The 16410-nt window shown below is 42.3% G+C and overlaps 1 protein-coding gene across 1 annotated transcript; it reads right to left on the bottom strand.

Annotated features, from left to right (window-relative positions):
- Window positions 1–319: 319 nt before the first annotated feature.
- CCDC184 (coiled-coil domain containing 184) lies at window positions 320–2295 on the bottom strand. The gene has a single exon (XM_044227242.1). The coding sequence runs from the start codon at window positions 2123–2125 to the stop codon at window positions 1544–1546; it is 582 nt and encodes a 193-aa protein (XP_044083177.1). The 5' UTR covers window positions 2126–2295; the 3' UTR covers window positions 320–1543.
- Window positions 2296–16410: the final 14115 nt, after the last annotated feature.

Here is a 16410-nt window from a genome sequence, read left to right as displayed (position 1 = left end):
TCAGGGAGCAGGCTTCACTGAAGCCACTTGCACATCTGGAGTTCTGCTACTAAAAACCGGAAGATTCAACACAGACGCTCTCCTTCCCCCCCCCCCCCCATCCAGCTTGAGTTCAAGATCTGGGATGCAAGGGAAAGTAGATAGAGCTGGCAATGCACGTCCGGACCAGGGCAGGGTCAGTCAACTCCTTGGAACAGAAGGCAAGGAGAGAGGAGGGAAGGCAGGGTCCCTGCAGTTCCCCCCTAAGCCCTGGTCCATATAGAGGGCCCAGAAGCCCCACCCTGACATCCCCCTAGTACCAGTCAGCAAGGAGGGGAGATGACGCCTCTTTATTAAGGTTAACACCAAGGAAAGCATTGAGAAGGAATACACAGCGGAGGAGAAAGGGCACACAAAGTCACTACTTAAGGAGGTGGGAGGGAGGCACATCAGTTAAGAACCTCAGGACAGCCACATGCTCCATGCCCTGGTTGTGGGGGAAAAGAGGAAAAAAGAGGGGAAAGCGCCATGATAGCCGGGGACTCACAGAAGGGTTTGAAGCCCCCTGAACCTAACACCAGAGCCACAAGCCCTGCCCCTCAGGGCTCACACACTACTACACAAGTCAACACACATAACACACACAGGACATTATGGAGGCAACACCGAGAGGCAGCGGGCAGGGACAAATTGACAGGAAAAGGAACTGAAGTTAAGCGGGTATAGCCAGGAGAGAGACAGTTTTTGGCTGCGGCCCCCAAGAGTCCCTCAAATGTCCCCTAAATCTGGGCTGCTGCTGAGCACCCCCAAGTCTCTGCCTGTGTACTGGGCTCTTTGTTCTCTAAGCCCCAGTGGGTGGATAAAGCAATCCCAGATGAAGTCAGTGACAAGGCAGGATCCGCTCTGCATGCAAGAATCCTAGAGGTTGAGCTATTATGTCTTCATGCACATTCATAGCCAGCTCCTCCCAGCCCAGGGGCCCTTGGAACCCCATTCACCCAGATTCCTAGGGCTGCAGTTCCCTCCTTAAGCTTCCTTTACCAATCAGCAGCCGCAGAGATCTGTGAGGGGGAGAGGCTTCTGCCGAGCGCTGAATATCTTGGATTTCAGCAGAAGGGTAAATTTTCTGTTGCCAGAACAGAATACCCCCAATTCCTTAATTTTTAGGTAAATCGTTAGAGATTATTTGCCATAGTCCTAGATAAGTCCTTTTTCAGAATAGAAAAAGCAGAATTTTATTTACACAATTCAGGGGTTCTCCTGTTGGCTGGGGAGGGGGAATGGGCGGGGTAGGGGATGGATGGGAGTCCAGAGATGGGCGCTTCCTCTCCCGGAACCTCACCTTTCCGCAGTTTGCTATTGTCTCCCTTGGTTAGGCAGAAAGAATTCTTGATGCTCCCAAAGTCCTTCACCCTATAAATCCTTCCTCGAGGGAGTCACTCTGCCTGACCCACAAGAACAGCAGTCGGAGTGAAGCATGCTGCACCGCACCGTTCAGTCCCCTCGCGTCATGCACTCGGAAACCCAAAGCCAGCCCAGGAAAGTAGTGCCCCTCGGAGTCCCCTCACAGAGAGGCCTCGCCCTCCAGCTGCAGCAGGGTAATGTCGGGCAGATCGAGGGGCTCCACAAGTGGCCCGTCCCCCCCAAGGAGACCAGCACAGGGGCTCTCGGGGCGCTCACAGTGACTAGTGGGTGTGGCGGAGCTGGGCATCTCCTTCTCTTCATCGTCGTCCTCGTCCTCAGGATCGCGACCCAGCATACCGCTGTCCCCGATCCCAGGCGAAGGGGTCTCCGGCTCTTGGGGGGCACCCCGGAAGCTCCCCTTGCCGCCGACCACGCCCAGACCGCCTTGGCGGGGCGCCGTGGTCATAATCTGGCACATGGAGACGATGGCCCGCTGGTTGGCGCACACGTCGTCCGAGAGCACCTGGATGTGCGAGGCCTGCTCGTCCAGGGCCCCCCGCATGGCCCTCACGTCCTCAAACAGGGCCTGCAGCTGGGCCTTCAGGTGCTCCATCAGTTCCTTCATGCCGCCGTTGTACTCTCCGGAGATCACGTCCCCCACGGCCGGCACGGTGGACACCTCCAAAGGTGCCGGCATGTCGCCGCCGTCCTTGGTCATGATCTCCAGCGGACCGTCCTCCATTGAATGGCAGAAGCGGGCGGTGGCGGCTCTGGGTCCGGTCCAGCCCGGCCTCCGGGGTGGGGGGAGGGACAGGGATGGGGGAGAGGTCCCCGGAGGGGCGGGGAGGAGCCGAGGGAAAAGGAGGCTCCCGAGAGGGGCGGAGAGCCGACGTGAGAAGATGAGTCCCGGGCGGAGGGCGCGGGCAGGATCGGGGGAGGCCGGGAAGAGCCGGCGGGACGAGGACCCGGCGAAGAGTCCCAAGTCGGCGACTCTCCGGCTTGCCCCGGGGCGAAAGCGCCCAGACCTGCCTCGCCTCCTGAATTGAGCCCGTGTCAGCGCCTCCCTCCGGGCGCTACGAGCTGCAAGTGCCCGCGGGTTCTCTGGGTCACAGAAGCTCTCGCGGAGGGGTCCGGGTGAAGGCCAGCAGTGGGTACCGCTCGGGACTACCCCCGGCCATTAACGGGCAGCGCCCGCGAGTGTGGTTGGAGTGGCAGGGGCGGGTCTCGCAGCGGCGCCGCGGATGCTCCTCTGTTTCCAAGGCGACGCACGGCACGTAAATGACGTGTATCTCCATGGCAACCAGGAAGTGGAGAAGAAAAGGAAGGATGGTTGCGAAGCTGCAGTGGGGCTCTAGAGTCTGAACTAGCGGGTGGGGCAGGAGGGGAGGAGACGCTGCAGTGGCCTCAGCTGAGTGGAAAGAGCGTGCACCTGCGATGCTTAATAGGGAAGCATGAGAGAGCAGTTTGCTGCATAAACCTCCAGGTCAGGGAGAACTCGTCCCTCCCCCAGTCTGGGTACTAGACCCTGAGCGCAACCGCCTTGCAAGGATTTTTCACCCACCCGCAGTCCTTTCTCGGAGGATGGCTCTAGAGCCGGGTCTTGTTACTCTGTCCTCCAGCCGTCCGCAGGAAAGCGGAGGGTAGAGAGGCCAGCGCTAACAATCCCAGACCTGAGCTGGGCGCGGTTGCGCGCTGGGGCCCAGTAGGCCCCGCCCGGCCTGCGCGGTGCAGAGGGCGGGGAGGGCACTGAGGAGGTGCCCGCCTTTCTCTTTGGCTACTGCAGTAAATCAGCCCTCTCCCTGCAGATAGCACAGAAGCTAAGGAAAGATGGGATTCCCTTACATATGAGATGAGACACAACCGTTCCTACCCTGGGCACAGGGAATTTTTCCATGATGATGAAGCAAAGTACTTAAGTTTTGATAACGAAAGCCTCTTAAGGGCAGAGGTTTGTCTCTACGCGCTCAATCACGGAATTCCCAACGGCTAAAATAGTGCCTGGCACGTAGTAAATAAATGCTCTATATATTTATTGAATGAATACTTTAACAGGAACCACTATGCTCCTATTCCCTCATCCAGAACTCTCCAGCCCATCACAGAGCTGATGCTTGGGGACCTGAATTCAATTTTGTTTCTGCCTTTTAATTCAGAGAACTTGGATAAATAATTTTCCTGATCTGATAGGGGATTGGACTGGATAATCTATAACATTATTTCTAACTGAATAGCACTCTGCATTAGCTCACAGGTGAAAGGGTAAACTGTTGGCCGTGTGTGGAAGGGATGGGTAGGGACAGTGTGCAGTACTGCAGTTCCCCCTCCACAGGCCCAATGTCCATGTACAGACACACTTGAGTGCCTCAGCCTTTGTGACAACTCCTTTCCCTGCTGGAGAAGTGGAGTGGGAAAGGAGAAGAGGAAGAAAACTTTAGTATGTTTACAGATGACTTGAGACTGAGAAGCAAAAGCACCTGGGCAGCAGCATACTAATTAGTAATGACCCTAGTAAACTGGGAGAAGCCAATACAATACAATAGTATTACTAAGTATTACTCAGAAACTAAAAATGAATTTCATACGAAGAAATGAATCTTGTGGAGAAACAAACTGTATCACTTCAAGCTGGGGGAAAGCTAGGTATGGGTGAATGTTTTGTACATCCTGAGCATGTTACCTTGAGATTTCTCTGGTGGCCTGCTCTTGTAAGAGTGGGGCTAGCCCAAAGAAACCTTTGTAGCACTAAAGAACTGTTTGGTTTATGTCTATTTTACTATTATTAAAATAGAACTAAATGGGAGAAATAACCTAAACAGCAGGAAGTTTAACCTAAGGCACTGCTGATATATTACACAGCCATTAGAAATTTGATTTCCCAAAATAAATACGTGAACAAATTAAAAACCCTACAGTATGATATTTTCTAAAAACAAATGATTTGGTCCTATTTGCTTGCTCATTCCTTCTTCTTTATTACACCAGCTTGTGGTGCTCTCACCTTGGTTGTCATTTCTACCTTCACCCTGTTCTCCAAGGGTTATTCCCAAAGCTTAGGAGAAGACAGAAATGCTTTTCCTTGGTTTTCCTAAGCACAGCTGAAGTGGGCTGGTATTTACAAAAAGTCTTTACCAGAAAACCATAGGAAAACTAGAAACAAAGACACACACACACACACACACACACACACACACGGCTGAGCTTACACAGCACAAGTTTCTGATCTCATATTATAGCAAGCATGTTCTCAGGGCATGTGGATTCAACCATGCTGTTCATCCTTCTCTGGAGAGCTCTGCCATAGCCAGAAAAGACAGGACTTCCGGGGTTTTTTGCCTAGGTCTGTTACTTCACACTCTTGACCAGCACTTCACATGAACGATTTCAGCTTGTCAGTGTTCTCAACCTTCAGGTGGGTCCCTGCCTTCTACCTGTAAAGATGACCCTGCCCCTTGTATAGGAACTCCCATCTTAGTATTACTCTTACATTAAACATAGTCCCCATACAGTAGGAGCTGACTTATGTCCTCATAAAGGGCTTTTTGCCACTATTGTTGAGGATACCATGTATGTCAAGTCTTTCAGCATAAGATTACATCATGCTGCCCAGAGATGCTGGCATGAAGTCTGCTGAGAGTACAGGGGGTCTGAGCCTAGAGGGAAGGGAAATTATTGGAGAAGCACGAAAGAACATGGGAAACAGGTGCAGAGATCAAGGGGTGTGGCTGATCCAGTCAAGTTCCAGGTCAGACATTGAGAGCCAAGGGTAGGTGGGAACTGGGGGAGTCGACTAGTAACAGGACTTGAAAATGTGAGAAGGAGACAATTGGTGCATCAGATTCAGATCCAGATCATTTTAGGAATTCTGTGTGAAATGGAACTAGGAAAAATAAAAGTGTCTAGCTACTGAAAAATAAGGGGGACAGATACAGAGAGCACAGAAGCCTCAGTTTCCTGGTGGGGTTTCAGGCCTGGGACCTCTGGATGCCAGTGCCCCAGGGTTTGTTGAATGGATCCAATCCCAAGCAGAAGGAGGCTCAGTGGGTACTCTGACCATGTCATTAGAGTATTCACACATAGCATGTATGCCCTATAGCAAGAAAAAAGAATAACCCCTTCTGCTTCATGCTTTTCTTTTATCCTCAGGGAACCACCCTAGCTGTTCTATTCCTTCATCATGAGCCAATGGGGGGAAGAGATTCCATGGTACATAGATACAGGTCAGGTACACTTAGTTCCGCATATCACATTCTAACTAGAATTGTGATTCTTAGTAGTTTCTGACATTTTCCTCTATCCAGCATCCAGTTTATCTCCAATCTATCTTTTATATAGCTGGTGTACTTTTTGAACTATAGATTCAACAGCTGTGATGAAGATGCTGTCTTGACCCAGATCAAGAGTGATGATCAAAATCAAGGCAGAGCTGACTGCTACACTTAAGGTCCATGATCCCAGATGGTGCTCTCCAGATGTAACTTTTATGGCATTGAGTTGCGTTAGGGCCCATATCAGCATGATATCACATTCAAAAGAAACACCTCCAACAGCCAAAAAACTAAAAAGCACTTTATTTTTATTATAGTCTCTGGGAAAACTCTAAAGAAATTTGCATTCTCAGCACAAAGCAAAACGCCTTAAACTTTTCTTCCCTCCTTCTCTACTCATCTCACACATCCTAACATAGCTGTAGCTCCCATTCCCTCTCCTTTCTCTGCAGACACCTCCAAACTTTCAAGTCTGTCCCTTGCTTTCTCACTTGCCTGACTACTTCACCTCTTAGATATATTCTTTTTCTCTTCCATGAGAAGGAATTCCTTGTCCTTGTTTCATCTCCTTTGATTTTGCCCTCCATTCTGAGCAGGTACTCGGAGCACCAGCTGTCAATGACAGAGTCTCTTCCTAGAGGGCAAGAAAGACTGAAAATACTTATGCTTGTAGGGTTTGGTCTGTCGCATAGACTAAATATTCTCATTATGGAAGAGTGGTTTGTCTGATATTACAAACTGTTTTGCTCATTTCCTCTACTCTTTTTTTTTAAGGTTTTATATATTTGAGAGAGAGTGAGTGAGTGAAAGTGCAGGGGCAGAGGGAAAGGGAGACACAGATTCCTCTGCTGAGCAGAGGGAGCCCCATGTGCTAGATCCTAGGACCCCAGGACCCTGGGATCATGATCTGACCTGAAGGCAGACACTTAACCAACTGAGCCACCCAGGCCACCCCTCATTTCCTCTACTCTTATACAGAGAAATGGACATGGGAGTTTGCAAGGATCCAGAATTGTTATGAGCCCCTGGCTGGAAAGGGGGTCCAAATGTCCACAGTCTAAAAGCTCTATTGTCATAGACATGGCCATGAGGGGAGCCCCAAACACACATCCTCACCAGAGGATGACAACCAGAGCAAGACTTTCAGTTGCTTGCTCTGTGCCCCCAAACTGTTTTTAGGAATCTTAAAAAGGCCATCTCCTGCCCACACATTCCTTTATCTTCCATAAAAACTTTATTCAAAGCAAGAATTCCTTCTTGTGGAGTCTGAAATTCCACTGAAAATCACCTGTCATTCCAATTAAACCTGTTGTGCTGGTGTTTGCCCTGTCTCCCCTTCCTGCATTTCCCGCTGCAACCGCTGCTTTTGTGTTAACACTTGCAGAGGCCTTTTCCCCCTCACTGGATAGTCATTTATCCTGTGCCCTCTGACAGGTCTAGTTCCAGTCCAAGTGTTGTGGGGTAGTTGGCCACAAACTGCCATTTGGAGTTCTGGAGCCAACCGTGATGTCTGGTACAGGGTCTCATGTACCTTCCATCCTTACTATATATTTTCTGCCCCCAGAAAGTTGCCAACAGCCCAGGGACTTACAATCTTCATCAGGCACTGACATGCTTTACCACCGGAGAACACTCTCAATTTTTGGTGCCATGGGACAATTTTGCTTGACAAATTGCCTCTCCGGGAGTATCCTTCCAACTCAGAGGAAATTATGTCCCGGCATCTGGACAGGGTATGGACTCTGGTATGTCTGCCCTTCCATTTAGAGGAATTTTCAGAAATTCAGTGTTCCTTTATGCTGACCTATGCAAACTTCCAGGCCTCTTCTCACCTGTCACATCTTGAGGAAGTCTGAGGTATTCTATCATAGACAATTCACACACAATTTTGTAGGTCTTACTAATACATCTAGTTATGCTATCTCTATACCTCTTAGACATCCTAAAAATACTATCAAAAGTAGTTTTTACTTCCCTTTTACCATGAGGTGGTATCCCAAGGATAAGCAAGGCACTGCCAGCTACAGTTGAGCAGCAACTGTGCAGGCGCGTTATGCTTCTAGTCAACACACATAGACAGAGACTATGTATTCATAGTCTAGTTCATGACGTTATTCATGACGGTGAATACTATGAAATGTGGATCAACTTTTGGGGTCACACTTGGTCCCCAAAAGTTGATCCACATTTCAAAGTACTGAAGCAGTGCTGGATCTTATGCAGAAGTGAGGAGAAGGATTTTCGCCCCAACTTTTCCACACAGACCCTGAAGCCCCTGTTTTAAGAAGTCTTACATGAAAACAGTCCCATCTTCTATAGTCAACCATAAGTCCACAATTTACAGGCACAATACCTGCTTTGTTTTTAAGGCACAGGATCCCCTTCACTCCAGAACTCTCTAGTCCCTTTATTTTGCTTTACTCTACTCCACAGCAGTTAACATCTGTTATTCTATATTTTATTTGTTTGTTGTCTTTCACTTTCAAATAGGGTATAAGATCCATTAGGGAAGAGGTTTGGTTTTGTCCACTGTGACATCTCCAGCACCTAGATTAATGCCTGGCACATGGGAGTTGCTCAATAAATAATTGTTTAACAGATGAATGAATGACGCCTGAATCCATAACTAGGAAAAGAAACATCACCCTTAAGGATATGTAGCCTGCAGAGCTCCAACTCCTCCTTATCCTAGAGAGAAGCATAGCTTCTTTGGTTTCACCCATCTACTTTAGTGATTTCTAGCTTATGTTCATATAAATAATCCTTTGAGTGGCCTTTAAAAAAAGGAATACTTACTATAAGACACACAGAGGTATCTACCTCTTGCAAAAGAGAAAAGTGCTTATGGCTTTGAAATGATTTCACATGCTTAGAATATTGAAATTCCTGGTGTTTAATTGTCCTGAGATCTGTGAGACCTAAGTCCCCTCTGCTTCACACTTGTGGATTTTTATTAGTGTTTGAGGGGAAATTCTCTTTACTGGAAACAGTGGTTATGGAGAAAGGTTCTTTAGAGATGGAGCATGGAGGTGATGTTGGGATATCATTATAATCTAAGGTCTAATGGAAGAAAGGAAATAATCTACAGAGATGTGAGAGAGAAAGAAAGCCTAGAGAGAAGGATAGCACAGAGGATAGACAACAGTATCATTCCCTGAGCCACTGTGAGGGCAAAAGGCAGGATGATGCATTTATGTCAGATTTTTAAGGGGCTTCTTTTTTTTCATATTTCAAGGTTTTTTTCAAGATTTTATTTATTTATTTGACAGACAGAGATCACAAGTAGGCAGAGAGGCAGACAGAGAGAGAGGAGGAAGCAGGCTTCGCTTGATCCCAGGACCCCTGGGATCATGACTGAGGCGAAGGCAGAGGCTTTAACCCACTGAGCCACCCAGGTGACCCTCATATTTCAAGTTTTTACTTAAATTTTAGTTAGTAAAAATATAGGGTATTATTGGTTTTAGGAGTATAATTTAGTGATTCATCACTTAATGTAACACCCAGTGCTCATCACAAGTGTCCTCCTTAAACGCCATCACTTATTTAGCCCACCCCCAACCACCCCTCCAGCAACCCTCAGTTTGTTCTCTATAGTTAAGAGTCTCTTATGGCTTGCCTCCCTCTCTTTTTTTTCCTTCCTCTATATTCATCTTGTTTTGTTTCTTAAATTCCACAAAGGAGTGAAATCATGTTGTATTTGTCTTTCCCTGACTTATTTTTCTTAACATAATACACTCTAGCTCCATTCCTTTTGTCGAAAATGGCAAGATTACATCTTTTCGATGGCTAACATTCCGTTGTGTACATAGACCATATCATCTTTATCCTTCCGTCCGTTGACGAATGTTTGGGTTCTTTCCACAAGTTGGATATTGTTGATAGTGCTGCTCTAAACATCAGGGTGCATGTGCCCCTTCAAATTAGTATTTTGTATCCTTTGAGTAAATACCTAGTACTGCAATTGCTGAGTCCTAGGATAGTTCTATTTTTAACTTTTTGAGAAACCCCCATACTGTTTTCCAGAGTGGTTGCACCAGCTTGCATTCCAGCGATAGTGTAGAAGGTTTCCCCCTTCTCCGCATCCTCACCAACATCTGTTGTTTCCTGTGTTGTTAATTTCAGCCATTTTGATAGGTGTGGTATAGTATCTCATTGTGGTTTTGATCTGTATTTCCCTGATGAGTGATGTTGAGGATTTTTCATGTGTCTGGTAGTTATCTATATGTCTTCTTTGGAAAAATGTCTTTTTGTGTCTTTTGCCCATTTCTTAACTGGATTACTTATTTTTGGGGTCTTGAGTTGGAAAAGTTCTTTATAGATTTTGGATAATAACACTATCAGATATGTCATTTTCAGATATCTTCTCCCATTCTGTAGGTTGCCTTTTAGTTTTGTAGATTGTTTTCTTTGATGTGCAGAAGGTTTTTATCTTGAGGAGCCCCAATAGTTCATTTTCGCTTTTGTTTCCTTTGTCTCCTGTCTAGTGGGAAGTTGTTACAGCCAAGATCAAAGAGGTTGCTACCTGTGTTTTCCTCTAGGATTTTGATGGTGTCCTGTCTCACATTTAGGTCTTTCTCCATTTTTAATTATTTTTTGTGAATGGTGTAAAAAAAAGTGGCCCAGTTTCATTCTTCTGCATGTTGCTGCCCAGTTTTCTCAACACCATTTGTTCAAGAGACTGTCTTTCCCCCCAGATATTCTTTCCTGCTTTGTTGAAGATTAGTTGGCCATATAGCTGTGGGCCCATTTCTGGGTTTTTTATTCTGTTCCATTATCTATGTGTCTGTTTTTGTGCCAGTACCATACTGTCTTAATGACTACAACTTTGTAATATACCTTGAAGTCCAGAATTGTGATGTCTTCCGCTTTGCTTTTCTTTTTCAAGAATGCTCTAGCTATTCAGGGTCTTTTGTGGTTCCATACAAATTTTAGGATTGTTTGTTCTAGGTCTATGAAAAATGATGGTGATATTTTAATAAGTATTGTAGATTCTATGAGGCTAGCATTACCTTGATTCCAAAACCAGAAAAAGATCCTACTAAAAGGGGAATTATAGGCTAATATCCCTCTTGAACATGGATGCAAAAATTCTCAACAAGATTCTAGTAAATTGAAACCAACAGTAGTACATTAAAAGAATTATTCACCATGAACAAGTCTGATTTATTCCTGGGCTACAAGGGTTTTTCAGTATTTGAAAATCAATTAACATAATACAGTGCATTAATAAAAGGATAAGAACCATATGATCCTCTCAATAGATGCAAGAAAAAGTCTTTGACAAAGTACAGCATCCATTTTTTATAAAAACCCTCAACAAAGTAGGGATAGAGGGAACATGCCTCAACATCACAAAGGCCATGTATGAAAGACCCACAGCTAATATCATCCTCATTGGAGAAAAACTGGGAGCTTTTCCTCCATGGTCAGGAACAAAACGGGAATGTCCACTGTCATGATTATTATTTAACATACTAATGGAAGTCCTAGCTTCAGCAATCAGACAACAAAAAGAAATAAAAGGCATCCAAATTGGCAAGGCAGAAGTCAAACTTCCACTATTTATAGACAACATGATACTCTGCGTAGAAAACCCAAAAGACTCCACCAAAAATTTACTAGAACTGACACACAAATTCAGTAAAGTTACAGGATACAAAATCAATGTACAGAAATCAGTTGCATTTCTATACACCAAGAATGAAGCAGCAGAAAGAGAAATTAAGGAATCAATCCCATTTACAATTGCACCAGAAACTGGGAATAAAGATATCTGGGAATAAACCCAACAAAATAGGTGAAAGAGCCGTACTCTGAAAACTATGAAACACTGATGAAAGGAATTGAAGATGACACAAAGAAACAGAAAAACATTCCGTGCTCATGGATTGGAAGAATGAACATTAAAGGGCTTCTTGAAAGTGATGGATATCTGAGATGAAGGAGCCTTGATTGCTTGGAGGACTTGAAAACTAGCAGAGTCTTGCTTGTCTGAGCTTAGCTTGCAAAGAAATAGATTTATATATGCTTGAGACTAGCTCTGTGGTATTTCGGCACCATACTACCCATGTTTTAATCACAAACCCAAAGTTGAAAGAGCCCTGGAGTGACTGTGTTTTTCAAAATAGGAAGATTACTGAAATGCACACAGACACTTCTCTAATTCATTTCCTCCTCCCCATTTCTATAAACAACACCATACCTTGGGCTCTTGCAATCTAGTGCCCAGAGGACTGTAATAGCTCCTTTCTCTCAGTCTTTCCTCTGCCCCTTCCTTTCTCTCTCCTCCCTGTGCCTCATTCTCCCCTGCAGCAGGAGAGGAGTCTACCTGAAATTCAGAGTTGAGCCTTTTCACAGCCCAGCTGAAATGTTCCAAAGGCTTCCATAGCTTCCAACTTCATTTTTTTCCCACCACTTTCTGCTCCACTGCTTACCTTCCAGATGCAAAATCTGCTTGTAGTTCTCATGCACCCAGCACACTTTCATGTCACCCTGCCTTTAGTCACACGTCTTCTAGGTTTAATGCCTTTCCTGCTTTTGTTTCCCTTTATGTTTAGACCTTTATCAGTTGTGGAAATATAACACAAATACATACACGTAAATAGACATACATTACAATTTAATGAACAAAGGCAATAGATTACTGTCTAGGTAAGAGAGACAGCAGTCATCTTCCCACCCCTCCCCAAAGACCCCCACTGCCGTACTGGAGTCAAACTCTCTCTTTCCTGTGCGTACCTATTATCTTGATTGTCATGCTAATAATTTTTCACTTTTCTATATAGTTTATCACATATTTACACATTCCTAAACAATATAGTCTGATTTTGCCTGTTTTTAACGTTATATGGATGGAATCACAAGGACTTTATTCTCTTGAACTTTGTGTGAATGGAATCACACTTCATATGAATGGAATCACACAATTTATCTTTAGTGTTTCATGTGCTGCTGCTTTTTTGCAACATTAAATTTGTAAATATCAATGTTTTTGGGGTAGCTGTGCTTCATTCATTTTCATGGTTCTACTGTGTTCCATTTTATGAACATACTGCAATGCATAAATATCTGCATTTACAGTTGCATTCTACTGTTGATGGACACTTCAGTTGTTTTCAAATTTGGGGCTCTTACTAGTAATACTGCTATGAATATTCTAGTACATGGCTCATGGTACGCATAACAAATTTTTCTAAAGTAGAATTTTTCTGAAGTTTATACGTATGGATGGATTTGTTTATCGTAGGGTATCCTTATCTCCAGCTCTACTAGAAAATATCAAATTGCTTTCAAAAGTGAATGTAATAATTTATACTCTACCAGCAAGGCAAAAGTTCTCATCATTCCATATTCTCACCAACACTTGGTATGCCAGACTTCTAATTATTACCTTCTCTCTAATATAATCCAAACTGTCTAGAACAGTGCCTGGCTCATAGTAAGCATGCATTAAATATTGTTGAATAAATTCATATTTCTTAATTTCCAAACATGAGAATTTTCTGATTGTCTTTTTGTTATTGATTAATAGCTTAAATTCATTGTAGTTGAAAAATACCTTCTGTTGAATATCAGCTTTTCAAACGTTATTGAAATTTGCCTAATAGACAAGTATATATATATATATATATATATATATATAATGAAAGAATATGTGTTTTGCATTTGTTGGATGAAAGTTTTAGATATATCCATTAGTACAAATTTTAAAACAAATGTATAAGCTCTTTATAAAACTTTTTTATATCAGTGATTTTTGTATTTATATTACAAATTACAACAAGGGATTATTATAATCAACTATATTTGTGAATTTATCTTTCTGATAATTTTTTTCTTTATATATTCTGGTGCTAGAAGTGTAATCTAAATTTTTTAATAGTCATAACTTCTAGTGAGTTGATTCATCTTCATCATTAAGTGGTTTTCTTCTTTACTAATTATGCTTTTGTCTTAAATTTTGACTGACATTAATATAGCTGCACCTGCTTTCTTTTGAATGGGGTGCACGATGTTTCCCTTTCCATTCATCTGCTTTCAGCCTGTTTCCTTAAGTTTTAATATATTTCTGGTAGACAGCATATAGGCAGATTTTTGTATTGTTTTGTTTTGTTTTTTATCCATTTTGGCAGCCTTTGTATTTTATCTGGAGCATTTAGTCTAATTATGTTTAATATTGATAAAATTAATATTTGGATTTAAACAATTTTGTAGATTTTTCTATTTCTCATTCTATTGTATTTTGCTTCCTATATTTTGAAACTCTTTATTAGGTGTTTGACAATTTAAGATTATTATATCCTGAATTGACCACTTTATCATTATGAAATATCTTTTCTTTATTCCTGGTATTATTCATTGTTCTAATATTTATTTAGTCTGATGTTAAAGAAAGCATTTCAGCTTTTTTTTATTAGTGTTGGCCTGGCATATCTTTTCCATTTTTTTCATTTTGTTGTATTTATGCCTTTATATTTAGAATATGCTTGGGTCTTATTTTTTATCTAACTTGACCATCTCTATTGTTTAAATGTGATATTTAGACCACTTATATTTATTATAATTATTGATAAGATTGGTATCAATCTATCATCTTGCTATTTGTTTTCTGTTTGTCCCATCTGTTCTGTTTCCTTTTCCTTATTTCCATTCCAGTGTTTACATTAATTGAATTTTTAAATGATTCCTTTTTACCTCCAGTATTGATTTATTAGCTCTTCCTCTTTTCTTTTTCTTTTCTTTCTTTTGCCCTGTTGTTGTTATTATTACTTTAGAAAAGTTCTTTCGAAAGAATTTTCTGTGATGATGGAATTGTTCTAATGTGTACTGCTCAGTACGGTAACCACTATCCACATATGGATACTGAATACTTTAAGTGTGACTAGTATGATTAAGGAACTAAATTTTTAATTTTCTCAAATTTTAATTTTAATTTAAACAGCTATGGGTAACAAGTATCTACTACATTGGACAGTGGAGCTAGAGAGTTTGTAATATATGCTTCAGTTTATCACAGCTCATCTTTAAATAGTGTAACATTTTTCATTTCCTCCCTTACATTCTTTGTGTTTTTGTTGTCATATATATGCTATGTTATATATATGCTTCTACATACGCTAAAATCTCAAGAGCATTTTTATTATTTTTACTTTAGTCATTTATCTTTTCAAGAGATAAATATGTAGGTAAAATATTTTTATATTTTACCTACACTTTATCACTTCTCACACTCTCTATTCCTTTGTGTTGATCCAAATTTTCACATTTTTTTTCTTCTGCCTGAAGAGCTTCCTTTTAACATTTCATTTTTTGTTTGTTTGAAATAGTCTTTATTTTCCCTTTCGTTTTTGAAAGACATTTTTGCTAAGCAAAAACTTCTGGGTAACCTTGTCTTCTGCCTCACATAGCTTTTATAAGAAATCTGCTGGCGTTATTTGTTCCTCATTTCTTTGTTCATCTAGAGCAGAATGGCAAAGTTTTCTGGAAAGGGCCAGATAATAAATCTTCTAGCCTTTGCAAACCATAAAAGGCTTTTAGGCTGTTGCAACTACTCAACTCTGCCAATGGAGCACAAAGCAGCCCTAGCAAATACATAAATGAGTGTGTGGGGCTGTGTTCCAACTAAACTTTATTTACAGAGACAAGTGGTGGGCCAGATTTGTCCCATGGGCCATAGTTTGCCAATCCTTGCTCTATGTGTAATACATCTTTTTTATCTAACTACTTTTAGAAATTTTTGCTTTACCCTTGGTTTTTAGCAGTTTGATTAGAACATACCTTGGCATGTTTCCTCTAAGTTTATTCTGCCTAGATTTTGTGAGTTTCAAATTTGGAAATTTTTAGCAATTATTTCTTTTTTGTTTGTTTGTTTTTAAGACTTCATTTATTTATTTATTCATCAGAGAGAGAGAGAGTGCGCTCAAGCAGGCAGAGACAGAGAGGGAAGCAGGTTCCCTGCCAAGCAAGGAGCTTGATGTGGGATTCAATCCTAGGACCCTGGGATCAAGACCTGAGCAGAAGGCATCAGCTTAACCAATTGAGCCACCCAGGCGTCCCTAGCCATTGCTTCTTATTTGAATATATTTTTGGTCCCCAACTCCTGAAACTTTGGTTGCATATGTGTTAAGCTGCTTGATATATTTCACAGACCTCTTTTGTCCCGATCCTTTCTTTTTCAGTCTTTTTTCTCTCGGTACTTCATTTTAAATAGTTCTTATTTCCAGATCTTCAGGGTCTCTACTCTTTTCTCCTATAGTCTATAATTTGCTATATTTCCTCCTGTGAAAATTAAAAATGTTTTAAATTTGATAATCATGATTTTGTTTAATATTAAACTTTAAGATTTGTGCCTTTGACTCACAATAGTATTTTACATATTTAAATTCAGTAAGTCACAGAATAAAATTCTTCACTTAAACAATATAATTCTCCTTTAATAGCAGTGACTTTATATAAGAGGTTTGACTTCAAACTGTCTTACTATTCCTTTCTTTAGACTCTATTGTCCAGAGACAGGCACATTTCAACTCATGTCTTTTTTTTTTTTTAAGATTTTGTTTATTTATTTGAGAGAAAGAGAGAGAGAGAAAAGGACAGAGTACAAGGGGTGGGGAGGGGCGAGGGAGAGAGAAAAGCAGAATTCCCACTGAGCAGGAAGACTGATGCAGGCTCAGGCTGGATCCCAGGTCGTGGAGATCATGACCTGAGCTGAGGGCAGATGCTTAAGGCACTGAGCCACCCAGGCTCCCCTCAACTTTTTTCC

The sequence above is a fragment of the Neovison vison genome, chromosome 12 (assembly GCF_020171115.1).
Source record: "Neovison vison isolate M4711 chromosome 12, ASM_NN_V1, whole genome shotgun sequence".
NCBI lineage: Eukaryota > Metazoa > Chordata > Mammalia > Carnivora > Mustelidae > Neogale > Neogale vison.
Note: the sequence above shows the minus strand (reverse complement) of the source record. Positions and strands in the feature narration are given on the sequence as shown.

Coding starts and splice junctions, on each gene's coding strand:
- CCDC184 (XM_044227242.1), bottom strand. CDS start 2,125: ATGGAGGACGGTCCGCTGGAGATCATGACCAAGGACGGCGGCGACATG.